At 38.6% G+C, this 18,465-nt stretch overlaps 2 protein-coding genes across 2 annotated transcripts; both read left to right on the top strand.

The window, feature by feature from the left end:
• The first annotated feature begins 144 nt into the window (after nt 1-144).
• On the top strand, nt 145-8,321 carry LOC105387869 (putative tRNA pseudouridine synthase Pus10). Its single transcript, XM_048632043.1, has 13 exons — nt 145-348; nt 723-916; nt 1,605-1,717; nt 2,008-2,147; nt 2,467-2,568; nt 2,910-3,031; nt 3,417-3,524; nt 4,021-4,123; nt 4,626-4,732; nt 4,858-4,951; nt 6,711-6,906; nt 7,389-7,487; nt 8,066-8,321. Exons 1-13 carry the CDS (start codon nt 226-228, stop codon nt 8,149-8,151), a joined length of 1,587 nt encoding a protein of 528 aa, XP_048488000.1. The 5' UTR covers nt 145-225; the 3' UTR covers nt 8,152-8,321.
• Nucleotides 8,322-9,012: 691 nt separating this feature from the next.
• LOC105398267 (sorting and assembly machinery component 50 homolog A) lies at nt 9,013-18,444 on the top strand. Its single transcript, XM_048632025.1, has 15 exons — nt 9,013-9,173; nt 9,614-9,721; nt 10,271-10,393; nt 10,700-10,795; nt 11,116-11,200; nt 11,644-11,773; nt 12,455-12,560; nt 12,877-12,964; nt 13,529-13,629; nt 14,157-14,237; nt 14,582-14,734; nt 16,127-16,247; nt 16,943-17,034; nt 17,462-17,560; nt 17,954-18,444. The coding sequence occupies exons 1-14, from the start codon at nt 9,153-9,155 to the stop codon at nt 17,552-17,554; spliced, it is 1,398 nt and encodes a 465-aa protein (XP_048487982.1). The 5' UTR covers nt 9,013-9,152; the 3' UTR covers nt 17,555-17,560; nt 17,954-18,444.
• The last annotated feature ends 21 nt before the right edge of the window (nt 18,445-18,465 follow it).

Genomic DNA, 18,465 nt, shown 5'->3' with positions numbered 1-18,465 from the left:
TTTAAATACCGGTCCTACAATGATGAAGTAATGAGAAATAGGGTAAGTACAGTGGTCAGTAATATCATTTTACTATCACGTTCCGTTATTTTGAAATTCGAACCCTGAATAATAACGCCATACGCTGTAGTCGCCGTATAATCAAACGTTTTTGACATTTGCACGTGTTTGTTTACATCCCGGTCCGAGTTGTGTTTCTAAAAAATTGCTAAAATAATCTAAAGTATGAATGAAAAGGATATTTTTAGTTTTTTAATCGATGGAGGCTATTGTACCCGCTGCTGTTTCAGGTTTATGGGGATAAAAAACCCCAATGCGTATGAAAAACCGAAGCAATATGCCCTTCAAGTAAGTTTATACGTTTACACGCTTATTTGAGAATATCATCCGGTCTAATACTTCATACAAAATAATGAACCACTAATAAAATAAACAACACCGAAACACGAAAGTAAATATTGTTATTCAGTTGACTTTTTGAATTCTCCAAACTTGAATTGTTAGGTTATATTTTAAATATTATTGCGTATGCGTTATGAATTTATCGCTTCCAAGCTTTTGCCTAACTCCATCCATACCACGCTATGAAACGAATGAAAAGTTTTTATTCTTCAACTTTCAGCCAATTATGATTTTCTCAAGTTTCTATTGTTTGAAAATTTCATTCTGGAAATTGCTAACTAACTCCTACTTATACTATACTACGAACACAAATATTGCAGTTCCGAGCATCACCATCAGAGCCACCACCATCTGACGAAGTCCAGGGTAATGGTTCCAACGGCAATGGTGACAACGGAGAGCCTCCATGCAAGATGAAGAAGACAGCAATCTGCCGCAGCTGCCTCGGTATCCTGCAGGATGAGAACTGGGCTGAAGGCTTCGCACAGGTTAAGGCTGTTTTGGAGAAGAAAAAGTAAGTTCTTAGCAGAGTACATCATATGATTCATATTAAATTTTCTTAGGGGGTTTAATTACCTACTACTGAACTAACTAGTTATTATTCTGTGGGTAACCTAAGGTTTAAACTGCCTACCTTATCTTGATCATTTCCTACAATATGGTGGTAACTTCAAACATCTACATGGGATTTATTAAAATGTCTACCTAAAATAAAAGATGTACATCATTGGCATCTACTTAGTGGGTAAGCTCCTAATTAACTATCTAATCTAATATTCCTAAGTTCCTACCATCTTAAGTGTTTTTCTTACTTTACGTTTTAGCTTGTAAGTTTTGAGTAGGCTCATTAACAATATACAGTGTACTTAGACGTGGCGCATGCTGCTATTATTATGTAATAATTATAGTTTATTGTTATTTTCGATTATTAACTACAGTCATTACTTTATGTCTGTAGGTGGGAACCTATTAATGGCATTTCCGCGTTTTGTAGAATTTTATAATTTTGTTACCATAATATAAGTTGATGCAAATGCTGTTGGTTCTCCATGAACAATATAAATAAATAAATAAATAAATTCCTATTAAAATAACAGCATCATAAAAAATTTACAAGATTAAATGAAATTTTTACATATTTTGTGATTCTTTTGAAATGATGTAGAGTTTCCAAAGAGGTCATTTTTATTGTCATATTCCAGCTATGTCTGCGACACATTTGCCTGTGCCCTGTCGGCCCCCATAGCCACAATACTGAGGGAAAGACTCATCACAACGCAACTACGGCAGAAGTTTCCAGAATACAATGAGAAAAGTTTGTTTTAATACTTCTTTTGTACCTGCTTATAATAAAAAAAATTAGGATTGTACAAATAGTTCTAGCATGCTGCTGCAATAACCGAAATAATCTGTGCAATTTCTGTAAAAAAAAACACAGCTATTTGTTCTCATCATGAGTTCAAAAAAGGGAAATCCCTCCTCCCCTTTTGAATAAAAAATTATAAGTGCCTAACCCAAAAGGCAGTAACTTTGTATTTACAAAGACTCTCTTTTGTAATTTTTACATCCACATTTCCTAACTAACATAAACCACCACAATTCCAGTAACCCCAACAGCTCTGAAAGAAGCGTGGAAGTGGAGCTTCGGCACCGCCCTGGCCCCGGAGATCAACAAGACGCTGGACTCCGGAGCCATCTCGCCGCTCCTCATCACTGTCAACATGGAGTACCCCGATGATTTGGAGGTATGGGGCTAGTGAGTAAAGAAACAGTGTAAAAATGGCGGCCATTTGACAAGTGTTAAATAGGATTTTATAAATTTAGTACCTTTTTTACTGTCTCGTATGCGATTCATAGGTCAATCGAAACTCCTTCCTTCTCCCACTTATGCAATGGCAGCCATTTTGATACTGTTTCATTATCTGCACGCATTATAATTACATGTGCTTAATTATGTCATGAAAGTAACATGAAGTGGGGGACAAGTAGAAAAAAACAACGGTAGTCTATCATGGCGCGTGAGACGCCATCTGCACCTCAAACTCTCAACTGCTTCGTCCGCAGGAGCTGGACCCTCTCAAGCAGGTGTCGCCCGCGCACTTCTCCAGCCGCGCGCAGAACAAGAAGCGGTTCACTATCGACTTCACACGAAGATCTGTTGAACAGGTAATCCAATTTCTTTAATATTGTATCCATCTCTAATAGCATATCCATTATTTTCTCATGCCTACATATTTTTCTGCAGGCCATCGGAAAACCAGTCCCATGGCCTTTATGCACCCCAGCAAATGCTGAGCTTGGTTCTCTTTGGATGCTCTGGATAGCTCCTGTATTTTATTATGTGTGCTGACAATGTTTCGAATGTCAAGCAACTATCACGCACCCTTTCTGATGGTGATGACAATACTCATGTCAGCTATGGAAATAGATTACTCTTAATGACAATTTAGGCCTTATAAGAAAATATATGTGAAAATAGTAATTCAAACTAACATTACCATCCTCAGGCGCTAGACGCAGCATCAGTTGAGGCGCTGCAGCGGCGCTGGCCGGACGTGCCGGAAGTGAACATCGGCGCCAAGTGCGTGAGCGTGGCGTGCGCGCACGAGCCGATTGTGTTGCAGGGGCGGTTAGTGTACTGTTTTGTTGTTATTCTTATAAGACAATAGATATTTTAAGTACTCGTTATTCTATGGTTTAGTTAGTTAAAATACTCTGCCATTCTACTATAGTAGAGTTATTTCATTAATTGGATTTGATACAGAGTAGGAGATAGGGCGTAAATTTGTCGTTCAATAAAACATTTTACAATTTTGTCTACTACCTATAGTAGTTTTTCATAGGTTCGATTAGGCATTATAATGTTTACTTTTAGGAAACTCTCAATCGGTTCGTATATTTTGTAAGGGCTACCTTTTTACAGAGCGTTACTATTATTATTAACTATCTTTTTCTGTCCTCAGCTACTTAGGCATACCTTTTTATGTAGTATTTATATTTGTTTTGGTCCCCAGTTACATAAAGCTGAGCCGCGAGCTGCCGCAGAGCCCGTGGGTGCTGCAGGGGAAGAGAATGATGGACACTTCCGTGCAGGAGATTATAATCGAGGGCATCAATAAAATGTGAGTATATTTTACATCTCCTTGTATAGTACACTTGATTGTATACAAAACATACACAGACAAAATATGTACACAAAGGCTGGCCATTATTGCCAAAAAGCAATTTCTTCTAGGCGACCCTTGGTTTCCTCCTTTTGTGCGAGAGTCATGTTTCTATTATACTATGAAATATTCTCTGTGGGGTGTCAGCACCTGGCTCTCTCGGATGGAATCTTTGTGCATATCCAATGTCTAAATTGCCTTCTTAAGCTTGGACCATTTCCCACCACGCTGGTCCACTGCGGGTTGGTGGGTTCACATAATTATATTATCTGCAGGTTTCCTCACTGTTTTCCTTCACCGTAAGTGCATGCGGTGTAAAACACTTTAAAAAACTTATTACCAAATAATTAATTGCTACAGGATTTAACCCACACGTCAATTAATTTATCTCACTACCACATTCATTGTCATACTTTCTGTATTTCTGTTTGATAATTCAATCTCCAATCAACAGATTATCTCCAAATCAGGCGGATGAATCGCTCAAGTTCATAGCAGCGGGAAGAGAGGATGTCGACGTCAGGTGTCTCGGTACCGGTCGCCCGTTCGCTATTGAGGTATGCAACTAAATATAGTGGAAATAATATTCTGAAGATTATTCAATAGAGATGAATAGTTTCTTCTTTCTGTGAGAAAATCTTCGTTAGCTTTCGTTATCCTTGATAAAACATGACGTTAAAAAGTTAAAAAATGTTAACGAAGATTTTTTAACGTCATGTTTTATCTCATAGCTCATTGTTATTTCATAACGCCAATGGCATGACGTTGTCATAATTATGAAATTATTGGCGTTATGAAATGCATCAATGGGCTAACGAAGATTTTTTAACTTTTTAACGTCATGTTTTATCAAGGGGAATTTTATAATAGACCTTGAAAGTAGCAGAGATAGATTTTTTTTCAAATAACATTACGATGTATCAATGTGCTAAGCAAACTAATTTCCTATCAAAAAGTGCCCTTAGTCATCGGTGTTCTCCTCTTCAGGACTAGAGTCAGAACTGAAAAATTCCACCCGTATACTAAATTTATACTGACATGTTTTACACACGTCCACAGGTTTCTGACCCCACCCGCAATCCAACGGAAACCGAACTGCAGGCGATTTGCGACTCTATAGCTAAAGACGGGAGGATACTTGTCAAGAATCTCGTTGTTGGAAGCAAGTAAGTTATTCGTGAATTTGTATGAACGCTCTAGAATGTAACTATTGACATATTATTGTATTTCCTCCTTATTATAAAATAAGTATTACAAATTTATGTAGTTAATTTTGCTGTATTTTTTGCAGAGACGATTTGACCCAGCTAAAGCAAGGAGAAGAGACGAAATGCAAAACTTATGAAGCTCTGTGTATTAAATTAACTCACAACAAAACTGAACAGGTAATAATGACATTGAGATATTCTGGTAGGTATAGCTGTTATAGCAATGTCTAGAGTTATGGATTTGGATGTTCACTATGCCGAACGGTAAATTTATAATATTGACTCCACAACATAGATAAAGGCTTGTATTTAAACCTCCACCAGAAATTATATGATACTGCCGCCAATAAATTCGAAATCTCCGCCAAAACGGATAAATCATCACCAAATCATGCTTCCCAAAATATTTTTGAAATGAACCAAATTATTTTTTACTGCATACTGTAAAACTATATTGACACCATTAAAATTTATTTCAAACCAAATAAAGTATATCATCGCTATATAGATGTAACCAATATATTCTTTTATCAGTATCATTTTAATAATCCTTTCTAACCAAAAAAAGTAAAAGTAAATATTGAAAAATTAAGTTTATACCAAATAATAAATAGCTTATCCCAAAACGCCATCTCGACTCCCATTTGTGTGGCCGAGGGTTTGAATTTTGCCATGTACCAATAAATTCTATAGAAATAAGGAATTGAAATACAATTTATTATAGTTAAGTGCTTGGTGCTTGGGGTTTCTCTGATGGATCGTATCAGAAATAAGGTTATCTGTCAGAGGACTAAGGTTATTGACATAGCTGTCAAAATATGCAAGCTGAAATGGCAGTGGGCTGGTCATATCTGCCGAAGAACCGATAACTGTTTGGGTAGACGAGTTCTCGAGTAGAGACCTCGAACAGGCAAACGCAGCGTGGGACGCCCTCCTGCCCGCTGGACTGACGACCTTAGGCGGGTTGTGGTTGGATGAGGAAGGCCGAGGACCGAGTGTTGTGGCGCTCCTTGGGAGAGGCCTATGTCCAGCAGTGGATCATTATTGGCTGATGATCATGATGATGATAGGTAAATGTATGTATATGAGTATGCGGGCGCGGGGGGATGGCGCCGCTCAAATTTGACCTTGTCCAGAAGGGGTGAAGAGGTCGATGTACTAGACATCAATACATTGCGTCCACAAGCATCGCGCAAATTCAAAATTCATGCCGCACCACTCTTAAAGCCGTAAATGCCTAGATATTAAAATTAAAAGGTAAATCGATTACCTTTATACTATATTTTATATTGTTTTTGGGTAGGATAATTTGGTGATATAAAAAAAAATCGAACACTTACCCCCTTATTCATAGAGAAGTTACAGAACGTTTTAACTAATAAACTGTTTTGTCCCTTTCCGACAAAGAACAATTTGTTCTTTGACAGAGAGGGACAAAACAGTTTATTAGTTAAAACGTCTTGTAACTTTTCTATGAATAAGGGGGTTAGTTTTGGTGTCAATGTTATATTTTAGTATCGCATAATTTGGTGATGATTTATCCGTTTTGGCGAAGAAAAAGATTTTCTATTGTAAACTTGCAATTATTTGGAGGCGTGTTTATTTATTTTGGAACGTAAACGTTTTTTTTTTGGGGTTTCGATTTTGGAGTTGATTTAATTAATTTGGTTTTAATTTTTTTTTTGGTGCAATGTATTAGCGTACAATTATTTTTTTTGGTGATGATTTAAATTGTACCCATAGATAAAATCTAACCCCCAAATTCATAGAGCTTCCTGACACTTTACAATAGGTTTAAAATTGATTTACGAATTTCATCTTTTTGACTGACCTAAAGAGTCGAAATTCGTGTGTTTCAATGCCAATTTTAAGCTTGTTGTAAATTTAAAATACGGTCTATAAATTTGAGGGTAAATTTCCCATTTTTGTTCCATAGACAAACGGCGCCACCGACGCGCCAATCACAGTCACACAAGCGGACATAGACAAGATAAACTCGTTCTCCAACGTGCCAGACGGAGAGCTCGGAAGAATAGATCTGCTGCAGAAGACGCCGGTCAGAGTGCTGCACAGGCGCCCTCTGCTGACGAGGAAGAGGAAGATATTGGACTTGACTGCCAGTTTAGTTCCAGGTGTGGGTTTTATTATAAGTAAATCAATTTTCGACGCTAAAAAGAAACAAAATCATTCCCACTAGCCTATCTCCTATTGTATGTTTTGTTATTTTACGCTTTCTTACATACAATACAGCGCCTCTAGTGGTCACTATGATGAAAGTAATGACAGTTAAGTTATTTTCAGTTGATAGATGAAAACGCAAACATGTTTTGCGTTATTTTATCGCCTTATATGCGACCCACCAATCAAATATCCGTATTTGACGTCAATGCGCAATCCTCCCTCTCATATACCCACAGCCATTTTCATATCGCTTCTTTATTTGCGCGCCTAATAATCCGGTCAAACGTAAGTTTGTAAGTTTAACCACGACAGAAGATTAGGGCGGGTGTAAACCCGCCCTAATCTTCTGTCGTGGTTAACACACACCTCATATAGAGAGATATACAAACACCTCGTTTCTTCGCTCATGATTAACGCGGAATGTAATTCCCAGGGCACCCGCAGCTGTTCCTAGTGCGGGTGCGCACGGAGGCGGGCACCTACATCAAGGAGTGGGTGCACGGCGAGTTCGGACGCACCACGCCCAGCTTAGGTGCGTATATACAGACAGATAATTAACCCATAATAGGGCACCATTACTTAATTTTTTTATTGGTTTTCGTCCTTGACTCAATGGGTATGATGATGACCCCTTGACTCAACGGAAGGCTATACAGGTTGTTGCAAAATTGGTAAGTACACAGCAAGCCAAAAGGGTTGAGTCCGGGGATCATTCAAAACCTCCTTTGTTCCACGACTTTTGGAAAGTCGTAAAAAACCTGCTTGTAAATAGTGTTGCCAGTTTAGAAACTTTACTTATAAAGTTTCAGGAATGGAGTAGCATGTAAAATTATTACCTACTTACATATTTTTTTATTATGTTTACTCAGACTACTACGAGTACACACGCACACACTCTCGCCTTGTACTAATGAAGTTGTGTTAGTCCCAATGTAATAGGGGGCGGGCCTATTGCCATTTTACGGGCACATCCAAGACCCGAGAACAAATATCTGTGATTATACAAATATCTGCCCCAGCCGGGAACCGAACCCGGGACCTTCGGCTCAGGGTAACTAAACACTACGCCATTCGGTCGTCTCAGACTACTAATATAATGTTAATTTTCAGGTGACGCCATAGGAGCAAAAGTGGACATCATAGCGCTAGACGTGGCCAGTGTGGAGTTGGAGTGGCCGATTGTGAAGAAAACCTGATGATAAGGATGTTACTGTTTATGTTTAATTTAAGTAATAATATCATTCAATAAAAGTCATCGTTTTATTAAATTAATTATACGTCCTCCATCATCGATAAAAAATACCTATTTGTATTTTGATAAGGCATTAATATTCTAGTTCGTTATTCTGAAACCACAAAGAAGTAAAGCGAGGCCGTTTTAGGAGACCGAGGTAGTTTTTGCTCTAGAGTCTCTAGACCAGCTATACTCATCCTGCGGCCCGCGGGCCGCATGCGGCCCGCCAGGCCTTTCTCCGTGGCCCGCGTGCCATGAGAGATAATAGGGAATATGCGTGTGTTTTTTTATATTATATTCGATAGTTTACATCGCTTTATAATAGTTAAAAAAAAAACAAAAAAATATTGCTTGTGGCCCGCGAAACCATGACTTAAACGTTTTTGTGGCCCGCGAAAAAAAAAAAGGTTGAGTACCAGGGCTCTAGACCATAGAGTCAAAGAGGGCATCTTTTATGGAGAAGGAAAAGGAAGTCGTGGCTCCGAAATATTAGGGAAAGGACAGGAACTGCCAGTGTTGACGACCTATTTCACTTAGCAAGAGAATTAAAAGAGTATGCGGAGCTGACTGACAACCTCCAATAGTGGATGGAGAGGAAGAAGAAGAAGTTGGATAAAAGGAGGAGCGCCATCTATATTTTTTGTTTCGTGACGACATCGGCTACGAAAAAGAAAATGATAAAAGGAAAAGGTCTTGAAAAAACTGTTCGACGCATTATTCCGAGTGTATGTGCCACGAAAGAATCTACTTTGTTCTGTGAACCAAATGTCAACTGTTTCAACCGTCAAAATTGACCGTCACATTCTTTTTGACATTGACGGCGTCAATGTCAAAAAAATCTGTCTAACTGTCATAGTTCCGAATTTTATGTAATCCCAAATAAACTTTCAAAATTTTCCCAAAAATAAACCCTTTTCCCTGTTTAGTTTCAAATAATATAAACAGTAGCTAACCGCCCTTATTATGGGAACCGTTCACGCTAAGGTGAGCTTACTTACATATTTTTCTATAAAGAAACATTTAAGGTTATGTCAAGATATAAACATTCGAATGAAAATTGGTTTACCGAAGTTTCTTGGGTCCTGGTCTATACTATTTCTTATGTATGGTACCTGAAGAATGTTTGAACTACAGGATGAAGAGACAGTAGAACAGTACCCTTCCATTCCCCATGTAAATTTTGTCAAAATTGAATAAGTTGAGTCCATAGCCTCCTTAAAGGTAAAATACTGAAGTAAGTATATTATTGCAACATAATAAAATAAATTAATCTTTCGGCTATCTCTCTCCGTCTAATGGTAGAAGCGAAATGTTCTAGATTGGTTATAATATTTTTATGCTGGATTACTCAGAGTCCTTTCATGCACTCTATTTTTCACTTCAATTATACAAATCATAAACTCCTCCCGTGATATCCATTACAGGCAGATCACGGGGAGGTGGGGGGTGGTCTGTTTGAATTTGAAGAGCCAGTCGACCTGGACGATGAGCGTACACTACCCAAACCCTCCATCCAGCTGGGTGGAGTCAGGGTAAGTCATTTACATTTGTAAATAAGTACTTTTATCCTGTCTTTGAAAAATAGGGAAAATTCTTCTTTATAGCATCTTCTGACATACAATAAAGCTGGACTAGGCAATTGACTAATTTATAGTTTGGTGAAAGGTATACATAATACATATACATGTGTAAAATGAGTGTTTTCCTAATTTAAATTTAATCTTAATACATGTAATTCTATGATTTTTTTATTATTTGAAATAAACATATTTCAATTATTATTCTAAGCCAGTCAGATCAGTGGTCATGCAGACCATGACTGCCCTGGGTATATTAGGTACAGTTTATATAATTATGAAGTTATTAAAGTAACCTTTTGAGATACCTTGTAAAGTACTGCTTTATGTGTAGTTTTAAATTGACTTACTTTGACTTAGTATCCTATGTCCCCTGGATGGGGCAGAGGGTGTCCAAAGTGACTCTCCATCGCAACCTGTCTTGAGCTTTGCGTTTGATTTCACTTCAAGACTTCCCAGTTTTAGATTAATACCCAATAAAGATACATACTATTTTATCCACAGGCCCGTGTAGACAGAGTTCATGTGGACGGGCTCAGCCGAACTAAAGACGATGTGGTGCGAGGCACTGTCAATGACCTGTTCCTCGCTACGGACTTTGAAGATGTCATCTTGAGAGCTCATAAGGTAAGGATTGTGTATGAGAAGTGGTAAGATTGTCTTAAAGATAGTATGAAACATAGTGTAAATATATGTGATGATGTAAATATGTGTGACCCTTGTATTTATTAAAGGAAAAAATTCTACTTAAATATTTATCTTCCTAATAAAAATTATTAGAACCTAGCACCGACAACCTTGTACTAACTATGTAAAATATTTGAACAACAAGTTCATGCCTTTAGCTTGATGTAAAAAAACTTTAATTATTTTTTTCCTTTTTATTGTGACCATATTTAACTCATGGTTTTCATGTAAAATTACGTGTTCCAGGTCCGTCGCGCGCTGGACTCCATGGGGTGCTTCCGTGACATCGGAGTGCTGATCGACGTGTCTTCAGGACCGGACGCCACGCCAGAAGGACTTGAGGTAGATAGATAAATAGATTATACTTTATTTGTACACAAGAATGGGCCACAATCGCAGATCTTATCAGAGGTACCTCATAAGAGGTTTTTCTTGTAGGTATAATTCTAGGATATTAATATATGTGTAAAACAGGGTGCCAGCTTAGTACATGCCAAATAACATAAATGTTCACATGGACCGGCCGTGTTCACATGAATGAGTAACAAAATCCATCATCCCAAACAAACTTCCATATTTTTTATATTAGTCTAATAGGATTTGGTATTTTAGTAACCATAATTTGGTCTAGAACTAGTTTTTAATTAGTGTTTTAATTGCAGGTAACATTTCAAGTGAAAGAGCTTTCGAGGATCGTCGGAGGAATCAACACCACCGTCAGCGAAAATGAAGGAAACCTTGTTATAGGTAAATAAATCATTTCAACGTATAATCAAAAATATAAATCGTGCCGATGAAGAAACTATTCAAAAATGGCGGCATTAATTAATTCCCTCTTACTAACATTTATTCTCCCTAAACCCTTTTCAGCTGCCATGCTCATTTCAGTGTCTTGATACAAATTTTACATCAGCTTTTTGTCTGTAGATAAATCAATCTTTAACTAGACAGCTACAATCTGATTTAAGCGATAGCAGGGAAATCAGAGAAATATGTAAAACCTTAGGTAGGTTTAACTTATTTCTAATAGAATCTAACAGATTCAGCTTGCCGATAAACTGCTATAGCAGTTTCTCAATCTTGTATACTTCCTATACCTGTGTGTTGTTTACTGTGAATAAATAAACAACAATAGCCAATAGCCAGTAGTCGTCCTAAATAAAAAATGACCAATACGCTTTCGTCCCTAGGTGTGAAAATGCCGAACGTGCTCGGCCGAGGCGAGCGTTTGCACGCGGAGTACAGCGTGGGGCACCGCAGCACCAGCAACTTCAGTATTGCGGCTACCAAACCCTTCCCGAGGACGCCACTGGTGCCTGTGTATGTATTAACTAGATGATACATAAGTCACTGTAACACCTTAATAATATACACAAGACTTATAGTGGTTTGAACGATTGCTAGCGCTGCTCAATGATTGCTCATGTGATATTTTGGTACGTATCATGTTGGGGTCACCAATATAGCATTATTGAGCTGCTATCTAAGCCGGAGTACAGCGTGGGGCACCGCAGCACCAGCAACTTCAGTATTGCGGCTACCAAACCCTTCCCGAGGACGCCACTCGTGCCTGTGTATGTATTACATATTAATGTAGATCTATGGTCATGTTGGGGTTACCAATTTGGTATTATAGGCGATGCGAAAACGCTAGCACTGCTAATTTATTGCTGATGTGAGATTTTGGTACATATGATATCGCGGTAACCAACATTGACGCGAAAGAAGTGACTCATCTTTATCCACTACTACATCGCCAATAGTTTGCAATCAAAATAAAATCTGGCGTAACATGTAGGTATAGTTGGGTCAGGTTTTTGACCAATGCCATGAACAACCATCGTCTGCAGCCCATTTTACGTATTTTTTTGAAATGGCGACGTAGATATCAATTAACTTCATGAATTCATGTGCGTAATACGCTAGACTGCCATCTGTTGATAGCCTTATAATGTTAATTATTGTGTGTCTTTCACATTTATGTTCTCTTCTTGTTCGCAGGCTCACCACCTCCATCTTCCAACAAAACCACGAGTACCCGTGGTCCGGCTACCGACTGCTCGACCGCGGGGTGCTACTGGATGTGGCCTTCAAGACTTCACCGCGAGTGAGTAGCTACAGCATGAAAGACTATACAGGGTGTTGCAAAAAGAGTATAGTTAACCTAATATTTTTTTTGCAAGAATTTCCAAACTTGGGAGAATAAAAGATGTTCAGGATTACAAGATGATTCACCCCCTTTCGCCCGGCCATAAAAACACCTATAAAAAATAAGACACCTATGCCATTAGTGGCATGAAGGAATTTTAATCTAAAGTCAATTAAATCTCAGATACTAAATTGACAGATTCTGAACGGTTATTATCTGAAATTAAAAAAGACTTCACGGTGGACCGGATATTTTTATTTTATTATTATTTCAGACGACGCACAACCTCCAATGGGAGGGCCTGGTGCGCGACACGTCGGTGCTCAGCAAGACCACCAGCTTCAAGGTGCGCGAGAGCAGCGGTGAGTCACGCGCTTCTCACTATAACGGCTGTGTATAAAGAAATATCATAAAAATGGCGGATGCTAGTTATTCTTTTTATTCTTGCGGAACAATGGACATACAGTATTACACAAAATTGAAGTTTACAAACAAAGAACACAGAAATTAAAATGTAGAAATGGCGCTCTAGAACTAACAGTCAACGTCTGAAGCTAATCTGATTGGCTAATCCTTTCAGCACGGTTACAACCTATAGACAGGATAGATAGATAGAATTTTCTTTAATTGTACACACACATAAAAGAAACTTACATAACTTAAATACTAACAAATATGTACAAAAATTGCGGTCTTATCGCTTAAAGCGATTTTTTCAAGACAACCTTCGGGTGGAAGGATATTTTGATCTGGATCTAGTGTTTTTCACCGACAAGATAAGAATAATTCAAAATTCTTAAGTGGTAATAAAGCCAAGCCAGCCCCTTACGGTTTGTGTTGACAAAGTCAACCTAAGGCACCCCCTTTCGGCAAACACTATACTTTTCTAAGACCCTGTATAACATAATAATATATTTTATCTTTAGGTCCTCAAATGAAGTCGGCGCTGCGCCACATCGTGACGGTGGACAACCGCGACGAGCCCATCTTCCCGCAGCGAGGGACGCGGGTTCAGTTCTCCAGTGAAGTTAGTATTACCTCTTTTTTGTTCTTTAGTGAAATTAGTATAACCTCTTTTTTGTCTATGGTATTACACAAAGTTTGGCGGCAGTATCAAATACCATTTCCTATGATGGCCTTCCATATAAGAATCCATATGAATGGATGTGTTGGATGTTTTATGAAGCTTTACACCCCGTAAAGATAAAAAAACATACATACACAATTCCACATGACACGCCTATGACCATATTTCGTCCAAATCTACAAATTCAAGCAGAATATCTGAGTTTCAAAAAAAAAACTGAGTTTAAAAACGACTTTCCCAGCCCAGTTTGGATTCTGGGACCAATCTTCTTTGCACCCTTTGACTTTCTATAACTCTTCTATCATCGATTGCAGTAAATAGAGGTATTTCCCAAGACTTACCATAACACTCTGTCCTCGGCCTTCCTCATCCAGCCACAAAGGTCCTGGAAACATTTGTGTATTTTTCTAGATTTAGATCTAAAGCTCTGTGTTAATTTTGTTCTAAAGTATAAATATTTCTTTCAGGTGTCTGGCCTTGGCGGTGGTGTGGCGTTCCTGAAAAGTGAACTCCTGGGAGAGGCCAACGTACCGCTCGCTGAAAACATCGTAAGTGTCTTTATCCTCACTTAATAATATATAGAAGATGACATAGGTCTCTAGAAATAAAAATATATAGGTAATAAGTAGTAATAATATAGGTCTTAGAAGAAAAATATGCTTCATAGTCTCTTCTCATAACTAGCATCTTTTTTTCAGCCTCTAATCGTCCACTGCTGAACAAAATGCTTTTTTTAAGGAGCGCAACTAAAGTATTTCCTTGGCCTACCTCATCCAACCACTACTCTCTCTCTTGATAACGAATTACTGAGGAGAAATTATATAATCTATCTGCTTGTGACGACTAAAACCCAAATTCATTCTTGCACTTATTACACTCGTCTCTCCTACAGGTGTTCCAAGTATCCGGCGCTTTAGGCGTCCTCCACGACATGTTCGGCACAGAACTGACGGAGCACTTCTACCTCGGCGGCGCGACCACGCTGCGCGGGTTCCGGCAGCGCGGCGCCGGCCCGCACTCGGACAATCAAGCCACTGGGGGACGCGTGAGTAGGACGAGTGCGCTGTTTGTTACAGTAGATTTAGGTTTTTTTGTGTTGTTTGTTTGTTATAGCAGATTAAGGTGGATTTTGGAGAGTTTGTTGATTGTAACAGTAAATTGGGCAGCAATTTTGAACACATGTGCATTTCGGTCAATTAGACTACTGGGGGACGCGTGAGTGGGACGAGCGCGCTGTTTGTTGTAGTGGATTTAGGTTTTTTTGGGTTGTTTGTTTGTTATGTGAATGTTTGTAGAGAGGTTCTGAAGTGTGTTGTTGGTAATACAGGAATATTTCTGCATACATTTGTAATTGTCTGGTTTGTAATAGTGAAATGACCTATTTTTTTGTAACAAAATGCAATAGTGCGTTGTTTGATACAGTAGGTTTACGTTGCGGTATCTTATTGCACACGTATCGTGACACGAATGTGTTTTGTAGCTGAAAATAGTGGATTTAGCTAAATAATCCGGCCGTGCTGTTTCTATAAACAAAATCAAGCCACCTTTTTACTCACATGAGTGACTATTTTATTCACTATCATCCATCTAAATCCATGTCTGCACATTTCACACACATGTACTGGGCGTCGGGCGTGCACGTGTACACGCCACCGCCGTTCCATCTGTACTGTTTCTATAAAAAACATGAAGCTACCTTTTTACTCACACTCACAAGTGCGCGATTCGCAACCTTCTTACGAGTTTGCTATCCGCAACAATACATTCAAATCCATCTCTGCACATTTCACGCAGATGTACTGGGCGTCGGGCGTACATCTCTACACTCCGCTGCCGTTCCGTCCTTGCTGTTTCTATTAATTAATTCACTCCACTTTCCCGCTCCCAATGCATTAAAATCTATCTCTGCACATTTCACACAGATGTACTGGGCGTCGGGCGTACATCTCTACACTCCGCTACCGTTCCGTCCTTGCTGTTTCTATTAATTAATTCACTCCACTTTCCCACTCCCAATGCATTAAAATCTATCTCTGCACATTTCACACAGATGTACTGGGCGTCGGGCGTGCACCTCTACACGCCGCTGCCGTTCCGCCCCGGCGCCCTGTTCCTAGAACCGCCCTTTTACTCGCATCAGTGTGCTATTCGCAGTCATCCATCTAAATCCATTCCGTCACATTTCACACAGATGTACTGGGCGTCTGGCGTGCCGCGGCCGCTGCCGTTCCGGCCGTGCTGTTTCTAGAGCCACCTTTTTACTCGCATCAGTGTGCTATTCGCAGTCTTCCATCTAAATCCATGTCTGCACATTTCAAACAGATGTACTGGGCGTCCGGCGTGCACGTGTACACGCCGCTGCCGTTCCTTCTTTCTCACACACGAGTGTGCCATCCGCGACAATACATTCAAATCCATCTCCGCACATTTCACACAGATGTACTGGGCGTCGGGCGTACATCTCTACACTCCGCTGCCGTTCCGCCCCGGCGCCGGCGGGCTTGGCGACCTGTTCCGCTCGCACCTGTTCGCTAATGCGGGCTGTCTCGCTGGACCCGGTAAATATAATATACATATACTGCATTCATTCTAACTTGGCACAAAAGTAACAATCTTTGTGTGTCTTTTTTTTAAAATTTATTTAAAAACCAGGTTTGATAATAAAACATAACCAATGAAATACTTACTAGCAAAAATTATTAATTTCTTAATAATCTAGTAATATTTTGATTAAAAAGTCACAGAAAGATTGTCTTTAATTTTTGTGACAAATGCAGTTTACGTTTGCAGACTGTATTAATTAGTTTAAACATTGATTAACCTTTAATAAGGCAAGGGGAAAATAGGTCCCGCCTTATTTTACTGGTACCTTGAGTAACGGGCGAAAACCAATGTTTTTTATTTATGTTATACCTCATTAAGGCTTAGCAAGTGTTTCAAAACGATATTTGACAGATTTAAACCGTACCGCTAAACATCTATTGAACACTGTCTTAAGATTTTGTGGAAAGGCTCAGAATGTTCTAGATATACGTGCAGTAAATGTTGGCATGAATTTGGAATTTCATTAAGGAGATATTTTACTGTTTGAGACATGGATTATAATGTCTTGAATTATGTTGTTTTTAATTCTTTTACATTTATAATTTATAACCAAAAGCTGTAAAGCCGTGTTTGCAAATCCTAAAAATAACATCCCCACTGCCTATTACTTTTCTTTGTAACATTACTACATTGGATGTTTACATTGCAGAAGAATCGTCGGCAATGTCTCTGTCTTCCCTGAGCCAAGTGAGGGTGTCTATTGGAGCCGGCATCGCGCTCAGACTTGGAAGGGTCGCCAAGGTAACCCACCTACTAATGTTGAGAACGTTTGTAAAGTAACGTGAAAGTTTGTAAATTTGGATGGATCGATGTGATACTGCATGTGAAACGGTTCAACCGATTTTTGAGAAATTTTGGTAGATCGGAAGTTAACACCATAAACTACCGAGACATAGGCTAGTGTTTATCTCGGAATCACCACGAGAAAATATTTTAACGAGAAGAGAAGATTGAGGGATAAGCCAGTTTTTTTCAATATGAATTATGGATTCCTCATTCATTCCATACCTAAGTCTTTTATTAACCTTTGTGTTGCCTAGAAGACATCGCTTGTTGTGTGTGTTTTCAATCATTTTATACTGTATTGCATTACGGGGAAGCCCAAAAGCTGCCCCTGGATGAAGTTGTCTTCAGATTCTCCACTATATTTTTACAATTTCCTTCCCAGGCGGAGTTAAACTACTGCGTGCCGATCCGCGCGTGCGCGGGCGACGCGACGGCGCCGGGCCTGCAGCTGGGCGTCGGGGCGCACTTCTTGTAGATACTGGTAAGGAAATACTTACCTACACTCACAACCCGATGGTTAGTGGCTATGCCGAGTAGGGCTCGGTCCCGGCTAGCCGGGGCAGATATTTGTTTAAATATAGATACTGTCTTGTTCTCGGGTGTTGAATGTTTGTGTTGTGCGATGTATCCAAAACGTCTCACGCCAACGTGGACGTTTACCTTTAATATATATTTTCTAATTAACTTCTAGAAAATGAAGTTTCTGAGAATTATAATTAGTTCAACAGAAGTTATAAGATATGTTTTATGACGTTATGTTTTTTTTTCACAAATTAGCCTTAGTAGTTCGCTTAAATATTTGTTCTTTCTTTCCCCAAAATTTATCTAAACAATTTATTATACTGTACATACCTAATTGAAAGTATTTTTTCAGGTAACACCGATTGTTGTTTGAAGAAAAAGACTTAAGTTCTACGAATTTAAACTGCCATCCGAACATCAGAAGCAGACGTATAAGCCCTGTAATGCAACTGTACATATTTGGAATACTGTTTGATTTGAAACAGAGAGAAAAAGTTTAGTTTTCTTTATTACAATAAGTAAAAACTCTCAATATTTTCTGAAAGATTAAAAAATTGAATATAATTCGGATTTTTTCAAGTCGATAAATATCCTCAATTATTGAATTCTGTTTTTATTTTATAACATAATGAAAAAAATGGTTATAACTGTAACAATCTAAGGGCTTGAACACAAAATTAAAAGTCGCTATTAAATTAAATCACTTCTAGGAATGCAACCTAAAGTATTTAAATTATTATTCTTGAACTTGTTTCGAGAGAACATACCTAAATTGCTGTATAACTGATATGTCTTAAAAATAGTTATATGTAGTTGTTAAATAAAATATTGTTTTATTTATAAAATCTTGTTTGTTTCTTTTTA

The sequence above is a fragment of the Plutella xylostella genome, chromosome 30 (genome assembly GCF_932276165.1).
Source record: "Plutella xylostella chromosome 30, ilPluXylo3.1, whole genome shotgun sequence".
Classification (NCBI taxonomy): domain Eukaryota; kingdom Metazoa; phylum Arthropoda; class Insecta; order Lepidoptera; family Plutellidae; genus Plutella; species Plutella xylostella.
Note: the sequence above shows the minus strand (reverse complement) of the source record. Positions and strands in the feature narration are given on the sequence as shown.